Consider the following 22,493-nt stretch of genomic DNA (forward strand, 5'->3'; position numbering starts at 1 on the left):
GGTGTAGCACTAAGCATTTTCTTCCCCTGAAGTCGTGTACTCCTCACAGCAGTACTATGAGAAAGGAACGCCATTCCCATATGTGCTATAGATAATTAACCTGAGACTTAAGAAGTTAAGCGTTGTGCCTAAGCTTACACAGCCATTACCTCTAGGAAGGGACTTACCAAAATGGCTAGTGAACTATATCTCCTATGCTGGACAGAATGGAAATCTGGAGATTTTATTTTTCTTACTTTTCATGAGACCCAATGATAGAGTGCCAAATTTCACACCTACCGGCAAACAGGATACCCTGACCCCCTGCTGCCCCCTACGGGAGAGGAACCAGGGGTGCACCTTGCAGATACTGTTGCAGAAACCTGGAAGCTGCTGCCATTGAATTAATGATTTCTGTGTTGCTGCTTAGCCTCTTCTGCAACGGTATCTCTCAGGCCCCATTCCTATTCCCTGTCAGCTTATTTGAAGTGTGGCATGCTTTTATTCTTTAGTTTTTTCAGCTGTATCTTCACAGATTCATCTTGTAGAATTCTACTTCATTTATTTTGGTTACAGCCTTATGGGATAAGCAGAAAACTTCGTTTGGATACTCAGATGGGAATGAAGAGGTCGTGCTGCCTCCCTGACTCACCATGATGTAGGAGGCATTGATGTAGTCTGTGCTTTCCCCACTCAGGGATGAAAGGCCCACCCTGGATCTTTCAACTGGAACACAGAACATGCATCATAAACAACCAAGCTCTTAGTGCTGTATCGCCTCCCTTCCCAATCCCTTCAAATGGCAAAACAGAGCTGCATTTTGCAAGCTGAGTGTGTCTGACTTTTTCAGCTAGTTTGCTATGTATTTTGCATTTTCAAATAAGACCTCAGGGTTTAAGGGTCCTGGTTAACTTCAGGTATGTTATTGATCTGCCATGACTAGAAAAATATGCGTGTTTTCATTTTTGTTCCACGATGTATAAATATGGTCAAAGTAACCTACAAGACTTCTATTACGTAAAGTTTTCTTCCCCGCCTCGATTTAACATAGCTTACCAGGGATGATGGAAGATGTTCTGTTCTTCTCCCTGTTGCACTGCTTTAGGGCTGTTGAATAGTCACTCTGCTGTATATTTGATTGACTCAGGAGCTGAGAAAGGGTGTCAAGGAAAAACACAGATTATTTTATTTATGCCACTCGAATATGCAACACACACACACAATGATATACACGTGCCCAACATGAATAAGATACTGAATACAAATATATCTGATCTGCTTTCTAAAATCCCTTGAATTAAACCGTAGACATCGAGGTTCTCTATGCTACAACGGGGGGCTGGAAGCAGCAGAGAACATTTGATGTCTAGTCTGACTTTCGCATCGGAAGGCTCTTCCTCACGACTTCCTCTATAGGTAGGCATCCTCCACATTCTCCACTTAAATCTCACACCGCAGCTGGAAGATAAACTGCATGATGTGTCTGTGTATATATAATATATATATCTATGCATATAGTTTGATTTTCTACATTAATTTAGTCCTTCTTTACATGAATAATCTACTGGCTATTTATGTTATTTCCCAATTAGTGAATGTTCAGGTTATTTCCAATGTTTTGCCATTTCGAACTTTGTAGTAATGAATACCCCTTGTATACTTCTTAATGTGTACACTTGTGCGGGTTTCTATAAAGAATTAGGAGTCACCGCTGTTTAATTTTTGATAGGCTAACAGAAGAAAAATAGTATATCGTGGTTTTGATTGGCATTTCCCTAATCATTTTGAGATTGTGAATTTTAGTTATTTTCTTTATGTTGCCTTTTCATATTTCTACTTCATTGTGACTTACTAATTTATAGGGGTTTTCTGAAGTCTTAAATGTAAATCTACAGCCTGCTAAGAAAGTTGCAAATGTCTCTGTTCTTTTCAATCATACCCACATTTACAGCCAAAATTCACTTTTTCCTTAAGATTTCTGTAAATTGCATTTTTATTTAAAAAGTCCTTCTTTAGGAGTTCCTCTTGTGGCTCAGTGGCTAATGAATCCGACTAGGAACCATGAGGTTGCGGGTTCGATCCCTGGCCTTGCTCAGTGGGTTAAGGATCCGGCATTGATGTGAGCTGTGGTGTAGGCTGCAGACGCGGCTCGGATCCTCCATTGCTGTGGCTCTGGTGTAGGCTGGCAGCTACAGCTCAGATTCGACCCCTAGCCTGGGAACCTCCATATGCCACAGGTACGGTCCTAGAAAAGGCAAAAAGACAAAAAAAAAAAAAAAAAAAAAAAAAAGTCCTTCTTTACCCTGAAGTCCTCAAAAGATTTTTTCCAATATTTTCTTATAAAACTTTGTTTTCATCCTTAGATATTTAATTCATCTTAAATAATTTTAGTGTTTGAGGGAACTAATTGCAGGGGATGAATTGTACTTGTTTCTACATGGAAGTTGTCCAAATATCATTTATTGATCAGTCTGTCTTTTCCTTACCAATTTGTAATTTTCTTTTTTTTTTTTTTTTTTTTGGTCTTTTTTAGGGCCGCACCTGTGGCATATGGAGGTTCCCAGGCTAGGGATCTAATCAGAGGTGTAGCTGCTGGCCTATGCCAGAGCCACAGCAACACAGGATCCAAGCCACGTCTTCGACCTACACCACAGCTCACATCAACGCCGGATCCTTAACCCACTAATCACGGCCAGGGATCGAACCCACAACCTCATGGTTCCTAGTCAGATTCGTTTCTGCTGCACCACAACAGAAACTCCTGGTTCTTTACTTTTCAATATTAATTTCAAAATCAGAATCACACACACCCAATAAACCCCTAAATTTCCCTAGTTGTAATGATAACAGCAAACAGTCAAGTGTTTCTCTTTTTAACTGGATTCTGATTTCATAATTGACATTTCTGATTTGATCCTGAATCAGCCAGTATAAGTAAGAGCAATTCTTTTACACATTTGTGTAGGGGGTAAATCATATTTAAATGAGAATTCTGCTGAACGTAGGTAACACATATATATTATTTACCTTATCAAAAAGTTGTCTTAGCAACCTAATGTTAATGCTTCACATTTCTTTATTATCTGTTTCTGGCAGCAATACCATGATGGACTTTCTCTTTCCTTAAAGCATCCTTTGAAGGCTCAGATATGCTTGGCTGAATAAAACATACATGTCTGCCTGTCCCCGGGTTCTAAGTTCAGCCTCCACCCCTCCTCTGTTGCTTATTCCTCCCAAAGCACAAAAGGTGCTGACCGAGGAGGCAAAAAGGCAGAGGGAATTCATCATGATTAAATCTCCTGTGTGGTAAACTGCGAAAAAGAGAGAGGAAAACGCTGCCACCCCAAGGTTTGTTAACTCTCCTGGGTTCTTCCAGGGCCTTCTGAATTCGTCCCAGACCCTCCTTCTCCCAAAATGGGCCCGGTTTCTCCAGCAATGCTGGGACGTCAGAAGTTAGCATAGGAAGAGTGGGGCACAAAACAACGTGCCCTCCATTCACCTGCAAGGTCACAGTCTGTCAAGTCCCCTCTCCCAGCTGGCAACAGCTGCTTTCTGAATCCTTTGCTGACTGGTGTCAGGACGTCAGAGGCTACAGGGTGGGAGGCAGAATGTTGAACAAAGCAGTCTTCCCTCTCGAGCCGACTGCCTCGTGTCATGGTGCGTGGGAGAAACGGAGCTTAAGACGCTTTTCTTGTGAGATGCCCTATTCTCGTCCTGGGGCTTCAAGTGAGACAGACTCTTCCGCAGAGCCGCACGAACAGCCAGAGCCACAGCACTCATGGTTAAGTGGTCTGGTTTTCTCAAAGCAAAAAGAGCACTTAAACCGTCTGTGTTAGAAGTTCTGCCCGTTCATCCTGTTCTGCTCTGTGCCCTCCTTTCCTGGACCACGTCCACATTTCTAAAAGGTAGCATAGTTTGTCTGAGAACTTTTCCTCTTGCTGGTCAAAATCAAAGTTCTCCTTAAAATTTACCTAGTGACTCTGCCGTCCGTTGTAACCAATCCAATGAAGCCACTGGGCCAACAGAGCCCTCAGCCCGTCCACCTGGCCTTGTCCACTCACATGAGGAGATGCAGGAATGTCCCAACTTGTGGTGACCCCCCAGGAAAGGGGCTTATGAGAGAACTCACCTTGAACTGTTTCTCTAGCTTGGTTTTGCCTGTTGGTCCAGGAATGAGGAGCCCATTAACATAGGCGTGGATGTGGCTCTCCGGGACCTCGGTTTCTTTGCTAAGGATGGCCTCGACCAGTGCATCATGAATGAAAACATACTGTTCCTGGGAAAAGAGTGGCAAACAAGAATATTATTTCGGGTTTTCCTTATATGTACCTGGGTATAAGAGTAGTATCTTTCACTGATGGACAAAAAGAGTCTTACAACGTGGAGGGTGGGGGACTCGCAAAGATCGCCTTTCAGATCTGGCTGGGAGTCAGATGGAGGAAAAAGAGGCCATCAAGAAAGAATACAAAATATCAGCACTGTTCATAATAGCCAAGACATGGAAACAACCCAAATGTCCATCGGCAGGTGAACAGATTAAGAAGATGTGGTACATATATACAAACAAATATTACACAGGCATAAAAAGGACAAAACAATGCCATTTGTAGCAACATGAATGCAACTAAAGATTCTCATACTAAGGGAAGTAAGTCAGAAAGAGGAAGACAAATACTGTATGGTATCACTTATTTGTGGGATTAAAAATATGGCACAAATGATCCTATCTGCAAAACAGATCACGGCCACGGAGAATAGACTTGTGGTTGCGAAGGGAGAGGGGGGAGAGGGGAGGGAGTGGGATGGACGGGGAGTTTAGGGTTAGTAGATGATGCAAACTGTTACATTTGGAAAGGATAAGCAATGGGGTCCTGCTGTACAGCACAGGGAACTGTGTCCGATCTCTCGGGTTAGAACATGATGGAAGACAGTATGGAACAAAAAAAAAAAAATACATATATGTATATGTATGACTGGGTCACTTTGCTGTACAACAGAAATTGAAGGAACATTGTAAATCAACTGTAATAAAAAGTTAAAACAAAAGCAAGAACACGAAAGTTTCCGTCTCTCGCCTCTTCAGTTCTCATGCACTGATGTTTAGGAAAAGAGGCCTTCTGAAGATTTTTGGAGGCAAAGCAACACCTTCTCTGCCCATCCTTCAAACCTAGACCCTCTTCCACATTTTGCACTGACTTCTCTACTCCTTTTTTTTTTCTTTTTTATTAATATTTTTTATTACTCAACGAATTTATTACATTTATAGTTGTACAATGATCATCACAACCCAATTTTATAAGCATTTCCATCCTAAACCCCCAGGGCATCCCCCTACCCCCCAACCTGTCTCCTTTGGAAACCGTAAGTTTTTCAAAGTCTGTGAATCAGTATCTGTTCTGCAAAGAAGTTCATTGTGTCCTTTTTTCAGATTCCACATGTGAAGTGATGACTTCTCTACTTCTGATGGGTCTTCCCCTTCTGCCCATTCCAATCCTCCTTTGAGCTGGTCATTATTTAATTTAGCACAATTATCTATACAGTTTTTAAGAGTTATCTTCTACTTCACGGATGGGCCTCTTCCCTGGTCTTATCTGACTACAATGTCATTCCCTTGATGGAATGACGTTTGGGTGGTTTGGTTTAGAAGCCCCCTCAGTCATAAATTTCTTTTTTTTTTTTTTGTCTTTTTAGGGCCACACCGTGGCAGATGGAGGTACTCAGGCTAGGGGTCGAATTGGAGCTATAGCTGCCGGCCTATGCCAGCGCCACAGCAACTCTGGATCTGAGCTGCGTCTGCGACCTACACCATGGTTCACAGCAATGCTGGATCCTTTAACACACTGAGCGAGGCAAGGGATCGAACCCTCAACCTCATGGTTCCTCGTTGGATTCATTAACCACTGCGCCATGACGGGAACTCCAGTCCTATGTTTCTTATTGCTTTCAAGCTGTCATCCACAGTTTTCAATTTAAATCCATTTTTTAAGACAGTGAAAATAAAATACAGATATGCAGATTTTATCTTGTGTCACATATGGGTAAATGATATAGGCCTAAAGAGGGACATAATTTGGGGATAATTCATACTTCTTAAATATGAATCCATTCATTCACAATATGCAGGAAAAGCTTGAGGATTTTTCTTGAGGGGAAGAGTGTTGACTGATTCACTTACTCTTTTTCTAAATCTTCTCTGTGATTCATGCCATTTTAAAGATATTTCCCATGGGATCACAAAATGGGCAAAATTTAGTTGGCAGTCCATGACTTTACAGGCAACCACCTCGTGTTACAGGCTGAACTGTGTCCTCTCAACAGATATGCTGAGACCCTACCTCCCCCTCTCCCCGGCATCCTGCAGAATGTGACCTTATTTGTAAACAGAGTCATTGTAGACAGGACTAGTTGTGAGCCACACAGGAAGTCCTAGGTGTGACTAGTTAAGATGAGGTAGTGACTAGCATCTTTACGAGAAGTGGGAAGTGTGGACACAGGCATGGACACCGAGGGAAGACAGCGCTGTGAAGATGGAGGCAGGGACTGGAGTTGGGTTGCTCCATCCATGGAAATAGGGGACTCTCAGAAACTTGAGGAGACACAGAAGGATCTTTCCCTAGAAGAGCTGGAGGGAGCCTGGCCCTGCCAACACCTTGATTTTGGACTTCTGTCCTCCACAACTATAAGACAATACATTTCTTGTGTTTGAAGCTGCCCAGTTTGTAGCACTTTATTACAGGGACCCAGCAATACAAACTCTGGTCTATCCAGCATTTTAGGGACAATTCCAACCCTTTGATAAATGAAATTTCCTTTTGATCATACCTCAGTTTGCACCAAGTAATTTCTCTGTGACCGAATGTGTTTTAAAAAGCCAAATATGTTGACAGTTCCTTCGTGTTGAATTTGCTGCAACATACTGTCCAGCACAATATATGTGCCTGTTCTTCCAACCCCAGCACTGAAGAGCACACAAAGAAAAGAGCTATTTCAATGTTAAGCATAAAATACATTTGACCATGGTTGCCTTATAAATTAAAACAATTTCCTTCTCCAAGAAAATGAGCTGCTTAATAAGTAATCTAGCAGTCCCAAACAGTAAGCAGCTCACTAGTTAAGTACAACACTTCAAACAACAGAAAGTTTTCTTTTTTGCTTTCAGGTCAAACTACAAAACAATCAGACTATTTCTGTTGGAGATTTTCTATTTTCAATAATTATAGTTATTATTCATCTTATGCAATAAAAAATCTTGTGTAGCGGAGCACAGCAAATAGACATTTAATTTGAGAAAAATGAAAGCATCAGCTTCCCCAAACTCTGAAAAGAAAAGGTCTCTGGGTCTGTATCGCCAGGTAAACATGTTTGTAAAGGCTTCCGTGTTAATGGAAAAAAGGAGTTTGCAAAAGCTTTCAGCTGAAAATATCATTTTGGTGAGATGGTGAGGAATAAAGCATAACTTCAGTCATTTCTAAAGGGCTATTATCTATGGACTTCTTCAAAGCCTCTACTGGAGGGACGGAATTCAGAAACAGGGATTCTTTTCAAATGTGCCGATGAGTAGGAAGTCCTAGAGAGGAAAATTAGCACCTGCTCTGCACAATGCTCTGGTCCTTCTCCATTCGCTCAGAAACAATCTCTGACCTTCAGAGCTATTTTCCTTGCATCTTCCTGTTCCCCGGAGCTTATCATCAGGTTAAGAGATAAAAAAACTCAAGCTAGGTCTCTCAAATTTTGTCTGATGATAACTCCTGAGATGAGTAATTAGAATGTGGGAGCTATGCTGCTTATCAAAGGAAAACACTTGTTTCTGTAAAAATACAGACACTGCTTGGACAAAAATACTGCACACAGAAATGAATTTGATTTTTGTGGTCATAAAGCTTGGCACAGAGTCAGCACTCAGTAAACATTAACTGTTATTTTTATTTATTTAAAATTTTTTTTTTTTTGGTCTTTTTAGGGCTGCACCACAGCATATGGAAGTTTCCAGGCTATTGGTTGAATCGGAGCTGCAGCTGCTGGCCTATACCACAGCCACAGTAATGCCAGATCTGAGCCACATCTGCAACCTACACTTCAGCTTGAGGCAATGATGGATCCTTTAACCCACTGAGCAAGGCCAGGGATGGAACCTGCATCCTTATGGATACTAGTCAGATTCTCAACTTGCTGAACCACAATGGGAACTCCCTGATATTTTAAATTTTTTAAAATTAAAAAAAATTTTTTTGGCCATGCCTGAGGCATGCAGAAGTTCCCAAGCCAGGGATCGAACCAGTGCCACAGTAGTGACCCAAGATGCTGCAGTGACAACACTGGATCCTTAACCTGCTAGAGAACTCCTGCTATTTTAACTAAAAACATATTTGATTGAAACCTTTACTGCATTTTCTTCTTTCTTTGAAATATCATTATTTCTATTCATCAACCTGATTTTGGAAATTAAAGTACCTGGGCAACTATGAATTGATAACACGTTCAATAGGATATACTAGAAAAAATTCAGGAAAATGAGAAAGGGGTTTTGATCCCAAACTGTTTGAAAAAACTTAAAAGTATTTTGCTAAATCCCAACACTTTGTGTGCTTTGTTTTCTCTAATGATGACCTGGCATAATAAGTCTACAAAGACTGTTAACTCCGAGGAACAGGGGTTGGGTCTCAGGCATTTTTATCTCAAGACATTGCGTTGTAGTAAATGTTCATTTAATGACAAAACATTGTTCTGCCTGCCTCACCTAATTATTAATTTTATTAATTTATTCGTATTAGGATAATATACATCAGGAAAAAAAAAAACACCTGGAGCTTTGATATATTCAGCAATCACATTCTGAGTCTGGCGTACTCACTTCTTAGTGGCCTATTTATGAAAGGAGGCTTGATTTCATGAGCCCTGACGTCATGAAATCATTCCTATTTTGGCAAAATCTTTGTTCCTCTGATTTCCTTTTTGTTAGCATGAGCAGTTCTGGGGGATAAGAGCCTGGCTCTGAGACTCACCTGCAATGAACAACAACAGGCCCTACGGCATGGCGCTTGGCATGGGATGCCTTTCTCACAAAGGTCAGCACAGGCAGCGAGTACTCGGGCACTCCCATGTCAGGCCACTGAGTGTAGTGGTACTGCGTAACCACGCGCCCACTGGGTCTTCCTTTCTGGGAACCCTGGAAGAGACCAGACAGCAAATCAGCTAACTGACCTGCATACACGGGGTCCTTAACATCAACTCAGGATTCAGAGCTGGATGATGGTGGTCCGTGATGAAGCAAAAAAAGTCATTTGCGATAGTTAATCTTGTGTGTCATCTCGGCCAGGCTATGATGGCCAGTGACTTGATCAAACACCAGTCACACAGGATGTTACTGTCAAGGCATTTTTAAAGATGTGATGGACATTTAAATCAGTAAGACTTCAAGTAAAGTGGATTATGCTCCAGAATGTGAGTAGGTCTCATCCAAAGAGTCGAAGGCCTTAAAAGCAAAGACTGAAGTTCCTTGAAGAAGAGGTATTCCCCTCAAGACTGCAACAGAGAAATCCTGCCTGACTTTCCATCCTGGAGTCCACTCTTTAAAAAACTCTATCTTCAAATATGTGTTTGTTTTTCTAAGGAACTCTGACTTACAACTTGCTCTTTTTCTTTTCCTCCCCTTCCTCCATCGCCACTGTTTTCAGTTGGCTGTGCAGTTTCACATGGGGCAGGGACTTTAGTTTGAGTATCACTGCAACCACTGGCGCCATGACCAATATGGTGCCGAAGCCATGCCTGGTATTTAGAGACTTGGAAGAAACTTTGGGAATTGAGGTGTAGCTGTGATAAGAACACTTAATGCCTTTAATATATATATATACACACACATATCTATGCACATATGTACTTTTTACCCTGTTCTGGTGACACCACCCATTCACTTAAAGAAAAACCAGATGTATTACCTAATTGACACTGTCCATCATTTGTGGACTTACCTTTTTGATCTTGGTGTTTCTTAGAGTAAAACTCCTCACAGTATAATAAGCAAGCATTTGAACACTCTTCTGAGTGACCAGAAAGTTCCCATACTCTTCACTCCCATCAGCAGGCCAATACTGGTCACATTTTCTCTGTGAAAGAGAAAGCTAGGATGCTATTTCCATACTTTAAGTGTTCGATATACTTTATCCCTGAAATCAGTTAGGATCTGACACCACAACTCCCTCATTCTTCTAAACATTTTCTTTCCTTTCTAAGTGATTGCAGAGTAGTTGCAGAGGAGACCAGGGATAGAACCACAAAGCTGGAAGAAACTGGAGATGCTCGGGTCCAAACTTTCCCCTTTCAGATGAGAAAAGTGAGACCAGATGTACTGAGTCACTATAAAGCCAGGACTAGAATCCAGCTCCTGTGAATTAAAATCTACTTCACTCTGCAATGTTTTCCCAGGACCCTCATTTGCTTTTTCTCATGAAATGAAGCAGGCATTTATATAGCAGGTAGCTTGATTTATAGTGAAAGTTTTTGACCTGTAATGGTAACGATTTCCTTTTAGCTGTCATTACTTACTAGAAAGGAATCTTGCTTAGCCTTCCTAACTTTTGCTGCTTCCTAATGCTGACTCTCTCAAAAGCAACATAAAGCACTTCCAATCACTGTCTCAAGGACAGCATAATAGACTGCCTACATACCCTTCCTTTCTCCACAAGGTTTGTTATCATGACAATAACTTCCACATTATGCTCCCATATCATTCTCCAGAAATCTTCGGCTGTGGATTTCAGTGGGCCTTGGGCAGCAATGTAAGCTTTTGGTCTGTTGTAGCCCTGGAGAAACAAATGACGAATGCTTCTTACTGATGAACTGGTATGCCATTTTTAACCGTTTCATTTTTAAGATCAGCACTTTTTTTTTTTGGCTATAAAAGAAAACCATTTAAAAAACTTGCAAAGCTGGAGGAACTTACTAGTACTGGCAAAGACAGCAACTCTTCTTTAACTATAATTTTTGTTAAAAAAAAAAAAGAGTTTGGGATACACGCTACTGTATATAAAATAGATAAAAAGGGACCTACTGTATAGCACATGGAATTACACTCAATATTTTGTAATAACCTATAAAGGAAAAGAATCTAAAAAAGAATATGTATAACTGAATCACTGTGCTGTATACCTGAAACTAACACAAAACTGTAAATCATTAAAAAGAGTTCTTCTTGGAGTTCCCGTCGTGGCGCAGTGGTTAACAAATCCGACAAGGAACCACGAGGTTGCGGGTTCAGTCCCTGCCTTTGCTCAGTGGGTTAACAAGCTGGCGTTGCTGTGAGCTGTGGTGTAGGTTGCAGACGAGGCTTGGATCCCGAGTTGCTGTGGCTCTGGCGTAGGCTGGTGGCTACAGCTCCAATTTGACCCCTAGCCTGGGAACCTCCACATGCCGCAGGAGCGGCCCAAAAAATAGCAAAAAGACAAAAAAAAAAAAAAGAGTTCTTCTTGCATTGACACAATGACTATTCTCTGTATCTCTAGCCCAAGTACACTTATTTCTAGTCTGTTTACTATGTATAATACGTGTTCCTTAACCATGCTGCTTTGAAATGTGTTTGAGGCATTAGGGCTCAGTCAGCTACAACAGTCATGAAAACTTTGGTGTTGACTCCTCACCCTCTCCCCAGTGGCACTGAGCAATGCTAATCATTTACAGCTACCCTTCACTTATTACCCATTGGTGGCCAAGAAGCTTGACAAACATTAACCCTAATCCTCCATCTATATGCAAAATGGAAGCCTCATTCCTGATTTGGAGATAAGGAAACTGAAGCTCAGAGGAGTTAAGTGGCTTTTTAGCCTTTCTTTGCTGGCCAGTGGCAGAGCTGGGATTCAAAACCAGTTTTTTGTTTTTTGTTTTTGCTTTTTAGGGCTGCACCCACAGCATATGAAGGTTCCCGAGATAGGGGTCGAAACGGAGCTACAGCCATAGCAATGCCTACACCTACACCACAGTAACGCAGGATCCGAGCTGTGTCTGTGACCTACACCACAGCTCACAGCAACCCAGATCCTTAACCACTGAGCGAGGCCTGGGATCAAACCTGCAACCTCATGGTTACTACTCAGATTTGTTTCCACTGTGCCACTCTTACCCAAGACATAAACCAAGTACAATAGCTTGAGTGCCACGCAATCTGAAAAGCTTTGCCATGGGATCTCTTACTGCTGATTTGTATTTTTGTTATCTTTCCTATAATATGTACTAAGCGCTATTACATGTACAATACCATGGTATAATAAATTCATAGTCTAATATAATTTTCATAAAAGTTCAGTTGAAACATGCTTACATCAACATAATTGGCATTGATGTAATCGGTCAGTTTGCCATCTTTTTCAGCAAGTTGTGCAAGCTTAACCCTACTATGATCATCTGTAATAAAAAAGAAAACATTTCACTATAGCATGAACTGCTTTTTGGCATAAATGTCATTTATACTTATATAAGATATAAATTCAATTTATCAAATACAGTTAAAATCAATGCAGACATCATTTACTCTAGTAGGCTTTTGGAGGATACAGAGTTGACAAAAATAAAGTTAAATATAACAAAAGCCTGTTCTTTTAAGAAGTTTTCCAATGTGGAAAGTGAGAATGGCCGTATTTATAGAGAAGAATGTTCGGGTGTCAACAGGGAGGTGCACACTACTAGAGGGGCATAAAGGCAGAAATTGGATTGGTTTGAGATGAAAATACTCCAGTTCATAGAGGTTGAATCCTGAAGTTAGCATCTTAAATGGGTTTCAAAAGGTGGATACTGGGGCTGTGAACACAGCAGAGCCCGTGAAGGGGAGCGAACAGTGACGTGGGCGTCAGAAAGCTAAGGAAGATGGCAGCACCCATGCTCCAAACAGGAGGCTGGAAAAGGAAGTTGAGAAGGGAGCAGAAGGGATCGAGGACGCGTCTGTGAATGGTTACAAGCAAACAGCTCTTTCAAGGGAAGACCTCAGAGAGGAGGGCAGGAGAATGACCACCCAAGGATGGAGGACACGGAGCCTACACGGCAGTGAAGAGGGGATGGAAAGCTCGGTAAGGCATGCATGGTGCATGGTCCTTGGTCCTAATTACTTATGCTGAAATGAGGAGTTTGGGATTAACTTTAGTCCCACAGAGACACTATGTTTGGAGGAACTGCAGAATAAAAAAGGAAAATGTCACGAGAAGGACACTTGGTTTAACGGGGGCAGAATTTTTTTTTAAGGGTCGCACCTGCGGCATACAGAAGTTCCCAGGCTAAGGCAAGAATTGGAGCTGTAGCTGCCGGCCTATACCACAGCCACAAAAACGTGGGATCCAAGCCACATCTGCAACCCACACCACAGCTCACAGCAACTCTGGATCCTTAATCCACTGAGCAAGGCCAGGGATCAAATCCAAGTCCTCATGGATCCTGGTCAGGTTTGTTACTGCTGAGCCACGATAGGAACGCCTGCAAAGACTGGTTTTTGTTTTTGTTTCTGTTTTTTTTTTTTTTTCTCTAGAATGAATAAATGAATATAGACCAAACCATCACAAGTTAAAGAGATATTCTGGGATAATAATACTTTGGTGACATTAGCAGCCCACAAAGGTGCAGGACATGCACAGAGAAATCTTGTTGGGAAAGAAAGATAGCACCCATGCAAACTACTTGGAACCGTGATCACAAAAGTTCCCACTCCAGAATCTAGAATGGAACCAGAATTTAAATAACCAAGATGGTAAGATTGTGTTCATGTGAATCTAGGAAGGCCCACTGAATACATAAGGAAGGACCTCAGCTGAGGTTTTGAGGAGGAATGAAATGGACCTCAGGAGATGGAGGGGGCTATGAAGGAAAAGGAAAGGGAACAGATATAAATAAGAAGTGCTGTCAGAAGTTGGAAGACAGATGATGATTTCATAGGAAAAAATTAGGTAAACTTGTACTAAAGAAAAAAGCTGGAGAGCTGTTCGTTAAGGAGAAGAAGAGGGAGATCATCTAAGATGATAAGGGGAGAGAAGAAATAAAAAGAGTGATTCCAACTAACCTTTATTAAGATCCGAGGGAGAATGGCAAGACTGAAGGAAAAAGGGTAGAAGGAAAAAATAAAGGCTACAGAAAATCCCATTTGGTTACTAAATTAACATAGAGTAGGAGGAACTAAGTGAAAGTAGAACTATGGAAGGAGTTTCCGTCGTGGCTCATTGGTTAACAAATCCGACTAGGAACCATGAGGTTGCGGGTTCCATCCCTGGCCTTCGTCAGTGGGCTAAGGATCTGGCGTTGCCGTGAGCTGTGGTAGGCTGCAGACACGGCTCGGATCCCACATTGCTGTGGTTCTGCTGTAGGCCGGTGGCTACAGCTCTGATTCGACCCCTCGCCTGAGAACCTCCATATGCCTCGGAGCAGTTCAAGAAAACACAAAAAGACCAAAAAAACCCCCCAAAAAACAAAAAAAAGAACTATGGAATATAAATACTGACAGAAAGCATGAGAACAGATTTATAGCCCTTGGGGTCTGAAGAAAGGCCTGAATTAAAATGCTGAGTTCAATTTGTTTGAAAGAAACAGATATCAGTAAATGTGAAGTGCATTTACACTGGGGTGGGTGACGCTATGTCCTATCTTATCCAGGTCTTACTCCCTGACACAAAAGTCCTGAAACTCTGAGGTCTACTGTCAGAGGACTTGAGGACACTGAATTAAAAGCACCACAACAGCGATAACGAGTCAGTGCTGAGTGAAAGATATACTTACAGGCAACAATATTTATGTATCGGTTCTTGTGCTTATTGTCAGGGTGATTGGAGCTGTCTGCTGTGATACCTAAATCAACAGTACAGCTCTGTACCTCCTGTAAAGAAATTGTATGTACAACATTTTAACACAAATCCTTTCAAACAAAGTGCCTTAAAATATACTAAGGAAGATGAAACAAACAAAACAATCTATCCAAAAAAAAATTTTTTTTTAATATAACAACTATTTCTTGGCTAAAAGAAAATGCAGTGAAATAATGCCTTACCTGGTAAAACTCTTTCAGTGTCTAATGAGGGAATGAATGCCAAAAAAGTAAAGAAATCAAATTCCACAGCACACGACAAATGAGAAAAAAAAGCGTTCATATTAGGTTTACAATGGAAAACCATGATCATGCAATAAATACATTTGTCTAATACTAACAAAACAGAATGTTTCAAACACTTGCATGCAAATCAAAACTTCTAACAGTTTGGAACCTTAAAATTATGTAAAAGGAAAAACAAATAACACTTTAAAAGGGGACAGGGGTATACTAATATGATGGATTTTTAAAATGTCGATGAGAAAAACCACATATTGATGACACATTTTGACATATGAGTCAGATTTGCTAATATTCAAAATATAGTTATATTTGATCATGATAGCGCTATTTGAAACTGAACTAGGGGTATCTTTTTTTGGTTTGAGTAATTTTAAAGAGTGTGCAGCTTCCTATTAGATGGTGTCTAAACATTAGAAATCTCCTAAAAGTTTTAAATCATATATACTATGTCCTTTGAAACAAAATTTAGGTAGCATTATTTTCTACATATTTAATTAGTGGACCTCTTTTTAATTAAAACTTCACTGAGTAGAGAAAAACTATTTCTGCCACTTCTCTTTTAAAATCAACTAAAATCCTTCTCCGGTATGTCTTTTATCTAAATATATGGGTTTGGAATTTTACATTATCTAGTACATATTAAGATAATTTGAAAGCTTGATAATTTTTTTTTTTTCTTTTTGGCTGCCCAACAGCATATGGAATTCCGAGGCTAGGGATCAGATCCGAGAGGTATCCTTAACCCACTGTGCTGGGCTGGAGATCGAACCTGCGTCCTAGTGCTCCCAAGACACTGCCAATTTTGTTGCACCACAGTGGGAACCCAGCCGGTAATTTTTAAGAAAGTATATAACCCAAACGCAAACATATTTCATCAGCAAAATGGCCCAGCCTTTCTCAGAATAAGCTTTTAAGGCCTCATTCTGACTCTAGATTTAAAAACAATTTAATGTATAAACCACTTAAAAGGTGTAGCATTGTTAGTCATTAAGCTAATTATTAAGTTAATAAAAAGTTTTCTTTTTCAATTAGACTGTGAGTTAAAAGCAATGGAATTAAGAAAATACTCTTGAGTAAAAATATGAGGTTATTTTATTAATTTAATCATTTTGAACTACTTAAAATATTCAAAATGATTTCATAGTTGTGAAAACTGTCTGCCTTTACACATAAACTATCAGCAACTTTTGTAATAAATTGTCTATTTTTCCTTATAATTTTTAATATTTGCAAGATTAAACCCATACTTAACATATTCTTCCTTTTGCAGCTATGATTTTGTTTGATGTATGCATGGTAGTTTCTATAAGTTAATACTGCACCACTCAGTAACCTCTATCATGGTAGGAAAAAATAATGTGATGTTTTAAATAAATAATTCTTCAGAATATCCCACTTTATTCTTACACTGCTTTCTTATTCAACGTAGCTATGACTTAGATTTCTTTTAAGATTATATTATCTGGCTTCGATTGTTCTGTTTTGTTTTTTCTTTTTATAGCCTCACCTGTGGCATATAGAGTTTCTGGGCCAGGAGTTGAATCAGAGCTGCCTATGCCACAGCCATGGCAACCTCAGATGCAAGTCACATCTGTGACCTAAGCCACAGCTTTCGGCAATGCTGGATTCTTAACCCACTGAGTGGAGTCCAGGGACGGAGCCCGCATCCTCACGGACAACATTGGGTCCTTAATGCACCGAGCCACAGTGGGAACTCATCTACTATTTTTAATTTAGTGAAAATACATCATATTTCATTACTCTTTCCTTTGGTTTCTTAAAGCTTTCCAATGTCTGGCATTTTCCTTCCCTACATGCGTTCTTATGGATGGTGTAATGGGGACGGTAATACACCCTGTTGCCAGGATCAGAGCTCAAAGGGAGGTCCTCTGAGCCCTTGGGACTGAAGTCAGGGGCAAAAGCCAATGTGCTGCTTCCTATAGGGGAGAGGGCAGGGATGCCTTCAATTTCTGGAATGGAAAGGATATGAGGTTAAAAATCACAGACCTAGGTTTGAATCCGAGTCCTGTTATTTATTAGTTGTTACTTAACTTCTGTGGAAGTTGATTTCACCAACAATATGAATACAAATAAAAACTAGTAACTTCCAGAGTTAGGTGAAGGTTGCATGTAGAAGCATCTAGTACAATGACTGGCATATTATGGATGCTCAATAAAAGTAACTTGAGTTTTCTGGGTATTACTGTTAACTGTGGACTTACAGTACCCTATTTTGAAAAATCTCCCTAACTGATACTTCAGTGGGCCATGATAAATTTGCAGTACATTTCTCTGCCTCTACTAAGAGTATTTTATATACAGAATATTCCTAGAAAAATTTTCACTGACTGTGAGGTTCAAACTTTTTTTAGAAATGCGTATTTTCTTGAGAAGATGGGGTTTTACCCTGTATAATATTTATTATGACTTGTATAATAAGTGCTTATGAATTTACACTGTTGTAATACTTACAATGAAAAGTCTGTATGTCCTTTGACTGAAAATTAAGAAATTCAGTAGTTTAACTCATATAATTTAGAAAATTAAAAGGAATAAGCCTTACTAATTCAGATTAAAAAATAAGAAAGAATACGGGAGTTCTGATTTTAAGGGAGAGAATTAACAATGTTTTTGTTTTTTCTGCTAGGGCAACTTGAATTTTAAAATGAAAAATTTTCTAAATTATATGATAACCAATTTTCTAAATTATATGGTAACCAATTTTCTAAATTATATGATAACCAATTTTCTAAATTATATGATAACCATAATTCAACACATAATTAACTGCAGAAGCAATATTCTTACTAGAAGTGAAAAGGGTTACAATATCATGAAATAGCCTATTGCTGAATTTTTAAAATCTCCTTACTATTTTCCATCTTATGTAAAATAGACATATTAAAATCATACCTCAAATTCTTCAGTAAACCCACTACTTGCATGTAAGTCTGCAACATGCTTTGGAAAGTGCTTTATGGGAATTGCTCCAACATCATCTAAGTGAATAAAAAAACTAGATTGGAAAGGATAATTTCAACAGAAATAAATATGCCTCTCATTTATAGAGATTTATAAAGAGCCTTCTAAAACAACTTTGAAATTTAATTATTCCTATAATCCCGACTGAACGTGCGTTCAATGAAACATTAAGCAACAATTACAATTTCCTCTACATTTGCCATCATCTACTATCAGTCATAATCTGAACTTTAGAATTCTGATTTGATCAGGAATCTCTTTTCCTTTCATTCTCTCAAGAGAAAAGACTTAATTCTCAATTTTAAGTTATAAACAACACCAAAGCCTCACTTCTTATCCATAGACTGCATCTCTTTATGGATAACTTTCTTTAATATGAGTGGGAGTTGCCTGTAAACATTAGGGAAAACATTCAGAAATAATACATTTTGAATTTTACCATGGACTCAACATAATGTAGTGCAATTTCAATTTTACCAAATCGTACAGTTTAATGTCTCTCCATTCAACAGTGAGATGTTTACATTTGAAGACATTCTTTCCCTTCTCTTTACAAATAATAGAAAACATTTATATGCAGACTATTCATTAAGGATAATGTCAAAAACCTTTGGGACTTTTAATCTGTAAAATTTCAAGAATTCTAACTTGAAAATATGCTATGTAAACAAAGTCACTGGATCTGTTAATTAATTGTGAAGGGGCCAAATGATTTTACCTGGGTGTGTATGTGTGTGTTTTTTTTTCCTGGAAAGACTTTCTTAGATTAAACGTATTCCTAGTTCACAGTGTGCAATTTCACAAGTGATATCTCTGACAAGGAAACATCAAACACATTGCACTAGAAACAGTTATTTACATCAACAGATGTTCAGCATCTAGGCCATTTAATATTTTTAAGCTTCAGTTACCAGGAATTTGTTGATTTAAAAAAAAATTAGAATCCATCTGTTCTCTTTTAGATGAGTGTACCTGAATACTAAAATTAAATTAGCGAGTGAAGCTTAAGAAACACTAAAGCAAAGGTGTAATTCCACCTTCACACCTACAGAAGGATCTTGCAGGGAGTAGCTTTTATAATTAGATAAGAAAACAAATAAACTTATCCCATCTAAATCATTAGTTCTCCTAGTCAAGGTCCATCAAACCCATGAAAATGATCCTGCACAGCTAACTTTTTCCACAAGCAAACTGATGACTTCTCATTTGCAATCATGTCTTTTGGTAATTTCTTTCATGAATTGGTCTGCAAGTAAGTGAGACTGGCATTTCTCTTTACGTTCCGTTTTTACATGACGGGGAGTGCATCTTTGAGAGCCGAGCAGGTGAAATGAAGAGGTGCCTTTGATCATCATCTTTCTGAGAGGTAAAACAAAGGATTTTGGATTTCCAGGGCAAGGTCCTGATTTTTGGATTATTTTATTTATTGTTTGAACTTTGGATAATGTTAAGATGAATGTGCATACCCTCGCTGACAGAAGGGTATGTGGAAGATGTATGTTTGAAAGTGAAAGGAACTAAACCTAAGAGATAACTGAGAGCCACTGGTCTCAAAATTCTCAATCTGTTAATGAGAAATGATGCTGTACTAAAAGAAATGGACAGGATTTTCATATAAACTAGAAAAACAGAAACGAAACAGTGGTGGTGAAAGACATAGGGTTGATAAAAGAAGTAAAAGAGCAAAACACTTTGGATTCCTATGTCTGTTGAGAATTACAAAGAAAATACTTCTCCTTTTAATTTTTTTTTTAAGTCATGAGACTTCAGAAGATAACATCATGTAGACCTTGGGGCTCAAGCAATAACAGACTGAATCTCAGACAATTTAAAAAGAGGCTCTGGAGTTCCTCTCGTGGCTCAGTGGTTAACGAATCCGACTGGGAACCATGAGGTTGCGGGTTCGATCCCTGGCCTCACTCAGTAGGTCAAGGATCTGGCGTTGCTGTCAGCTGTGGTGTAGGTCGAAGATGTGGCTCGGATCCTGTGTTGCTGTGGCGATGGCACAAACCGGTGGCTATAACTCCGATTTGACTCCTAGCCTGGGAACCTCCATATGCCACAGGTGCGACCCTAGAAAAGACAAAGAAATAAATAAATAAAAAGAGGCTCTGGAGAGGAGTGTTTCCTCTTGCTTTCCCTGGCTAGCTGACTCTCCATGTCCTCATCTCATCCTTTCTCCTCTAGTACTGCTCCCATAGTTCACATATTTCCAGGCAACTCATTTTTTTGTCTTTTTAGGGCCGCAACCACGGCACATGGAGGTTCCCAGGCTAGGGGTCTAATCAGAGCTGTAGCTGCCGGCCTACACCACAGCCACAGCAACACCAGATACAAGCCATGTCTGCGACCTACACCACAGCTCATGGCAACACCAGATCCTTAACCCACTGAGCAAGGCCAGGGATCAAACCCGCAACATCATGGTTCCTAGTTGGATTCGTTAACCACTGAGCCACGATGGGAACCCCTCTAGGCAAGTCTTTTTGTTGTTGTTGTTACCGCTTTTCATTGTGAAATTTTATAAACGGTTAATTCAATAAGTGTCTGTGGCTTTAGCAACAGTGTGAACTCTAGGGTCAATGAAGGGCTGAACCAAAATGACTCTGGTTGAGTCTTGAATTTGTAAACTAGGGAAGTTCTGATGAAATAGCTGATGTTTTCCCAGGCATTCAACTGTGTGACATTTTTACTTCAAGTATTTCAGGCAACCAAATATTCTTTGTGCTTATGATTTTCTTCTACCTTCACCATCTCATAGTTTTTTCCCCCCCAAATGCAGCGAAGAAACCTATTTTCACATATACTCACATAATCAGAAAAGAACTAAACTTCCTCCTTATTTTTGTGGTTTTGTCCTGACTCTTTACTGCATTGGTTTAGTCTGACTTTTGTTGTTTAGGTTTCAAGTCACTGAAACGACTGAAGTAAGTGTTATCCCTTACTAATTTTATTGCTGTAAACATTTATGTTAACATATAACATTTGAACAATTATAAATTATTTTGCCATATCACCTGTACAGTTAAGAATGTTCAAATTTGGAGTTCCTGTCGTGGCTCAGCGGTTAATGAATCCGACCAGGAATCATGAGGTTGCGGGTTCGACCCTTGGCCTCGCTCAGTGGGTTAGGATCCGGAGTTGCCATGAGCTGTGGTGTAGGTTGCAGACTTGGCTTGGATCCTGTGTTGCTGTGGCTCTGGTGTAGGCCGGTGGCTACAGTTCTGATTAGGCCCCTAGCCTGGGAACTTCCATACGCCGCGGGAGCAGCCCTAGAAAAGGCAAAAAAAGACCAAAAAAAAAAAAAAAAAGAGAGAGAGAGAATGTTCAAATTTGATAAGTGGTACACCTGAATGCCTGATACACAATATTTTGGGCAACACAAATATTCACTGACCTACATTGTAACCATTTGTAAAGTATTCCAATGAGCACAAACCCTCCAGCACAGTGCTCTTCATTGAACATCTACCAGCTACTCACAGTCACATGTTAAGCTATTACCTGAAATTGGAAAGACAGGTGTTGGAGGTGTGGATATTACTCGAGGAGACGTACTGTCCTCTAAATAAAAGTGTGCGGTCTGGAAACATTTCCTGGGAAGAAGAGAAAGCAATTTATACTACTAGCTGGCATGGACAATAAGACAACTTCTGAGATGCTTAAACATTATGACAGAAATGTCCAGAATTCAAACATAAGTGGAAATCTATAAGCTATTTTTGCAAGACTCAGGTATTAAAGAATTTCATGGCCTCCAAATTTATCTCCGTTTTACCTGCACCAAATCCAGAAGAGCGAGCAACTATCGGACATGCTATAATAAGGAGACATGACACTTGAGCTTGCAGTTGGTGCCAAGGAGGAAGACACCCCAGTGCCCTAGCTACTCTTCTACCACCGCTGTATACCAGTATGTCCTGCCATCTCGCACAGGACCAGAATGGGAAAGAAAGGCTGCCAAAGCTATTTTCACTCAATACCTAAATGACCATGCCATTCTGAGGATATTCAGCTGCTAGCAAAAGGTAGCAAATAACAGCCATGTAGAAACAAAATTCCACAGTGGTAACATTTTGATGCAAAAAAGAAGGCAGCTTTCTAAGTAAGAGAATGCAGTAATGACGAAAGGAAGTCAGGAATAATGAGCACATTAAACCAAAAACAGGGGTGATTTCCTCTCAGACAGATGCTAGTCTTGAGGAGGGTTTTGAGACTGAATATATTGGGAATCAATGACAACTATGACCCACAATGTACCTGAATCTATTTTCATTCAGATAAAGAGAGTAACATATGGTATGAGCTCACTGCAAAATACTGAGAAGAGCAAAGAACCAACTGCTGCTATAAAAGAATGTAAACCATCCTTAATTTAAAAATGTACATAATTAAAACTGCTAATGACACTTTGATGTGGGTCATTTAATTTATTTGAAATATTACTCATGAGTGGTTA

The 22,493-nt window shown here is 39.8% G+C and overlaps 1 protein-coding gene across 4 annotated transcripts in view; it reads right to left on the reverse strand.

Annotated features, from left to right (window-relative positions):
• Window positions 1-22,493, reverse strand: part of PTPRZ1 (protein tyrosine phosphatase, receptor type Z1) — a 182,250-nt gene that overhangs the window by 15,308 nt on the left and 144,449 nt on the right. For 2 of the 4 annotated variants that reach the window (XM_013985675.2, XM_003134735.4), the window contains exons 14-25: window positions 21,539-21,630; window positions 17,966-18,051; window positions 14,990-15,010; window positions 14,722-14,818; window positions 12,290-12,372; window positions 10,644-10,778; window positions 9,948-10,082; window positions 8,982-9,145; window positions 6,802-6,937; window positions 4,109-4,255; window positions 1,036-1,129; window positions 632-705 (exon numbers count right to left, since the gene is read on the reverse strand). In XM_013985675.2, the coding sequence (XP_013841129.1) occupies window positions 632-705; window positions 1,036-1,129; window positions 4,109-4,255; window positions 6,802-6,937; window positions 8,982-9,145; window positions 9,948-10,082; window positions 10,644-10,778; window positions 12,290-12,372; window positions 14,722-14,818; window positions 14,990-15,010; window positions 17,966-18,051; window positions 21,539-21,630 (1,264 nt within the window). The remainder of the gene's footprint in view (window positions 1-631; window positions 706-1,035; window positions 1,130-4,108; window positions 4,256-6,801; window positions 6,938-8,981; window positions 9,146-9,947; window positions 10,083-10,643; window positions 10,779-12,289; window positions 12,373-14,721; window positions 14,819-14,989; window positions 15,011-17,965; window positions 18,052-21,538; window positions 21,631-22,493) is intronic. The other 2 variants (XM_013985677.2, XM_013985674.2) reach the window with 1 other exon arrangement.

The sequence above is a fragment of the Sus scrofa genome, chromosome 18 (assembly GCF_000003025.6).
Source record: "Sus scrofa isolate TJ Tabasco breed Duroc chromosome 18, Sscrofa11.1, whole genome shotgun sequence".
NCBI classification, from domain to species: Eukaryota; Metazoa; Chordata; class Mammalia; order Artiodactyla; family Suidae; genus Sus; species Sus scrofa.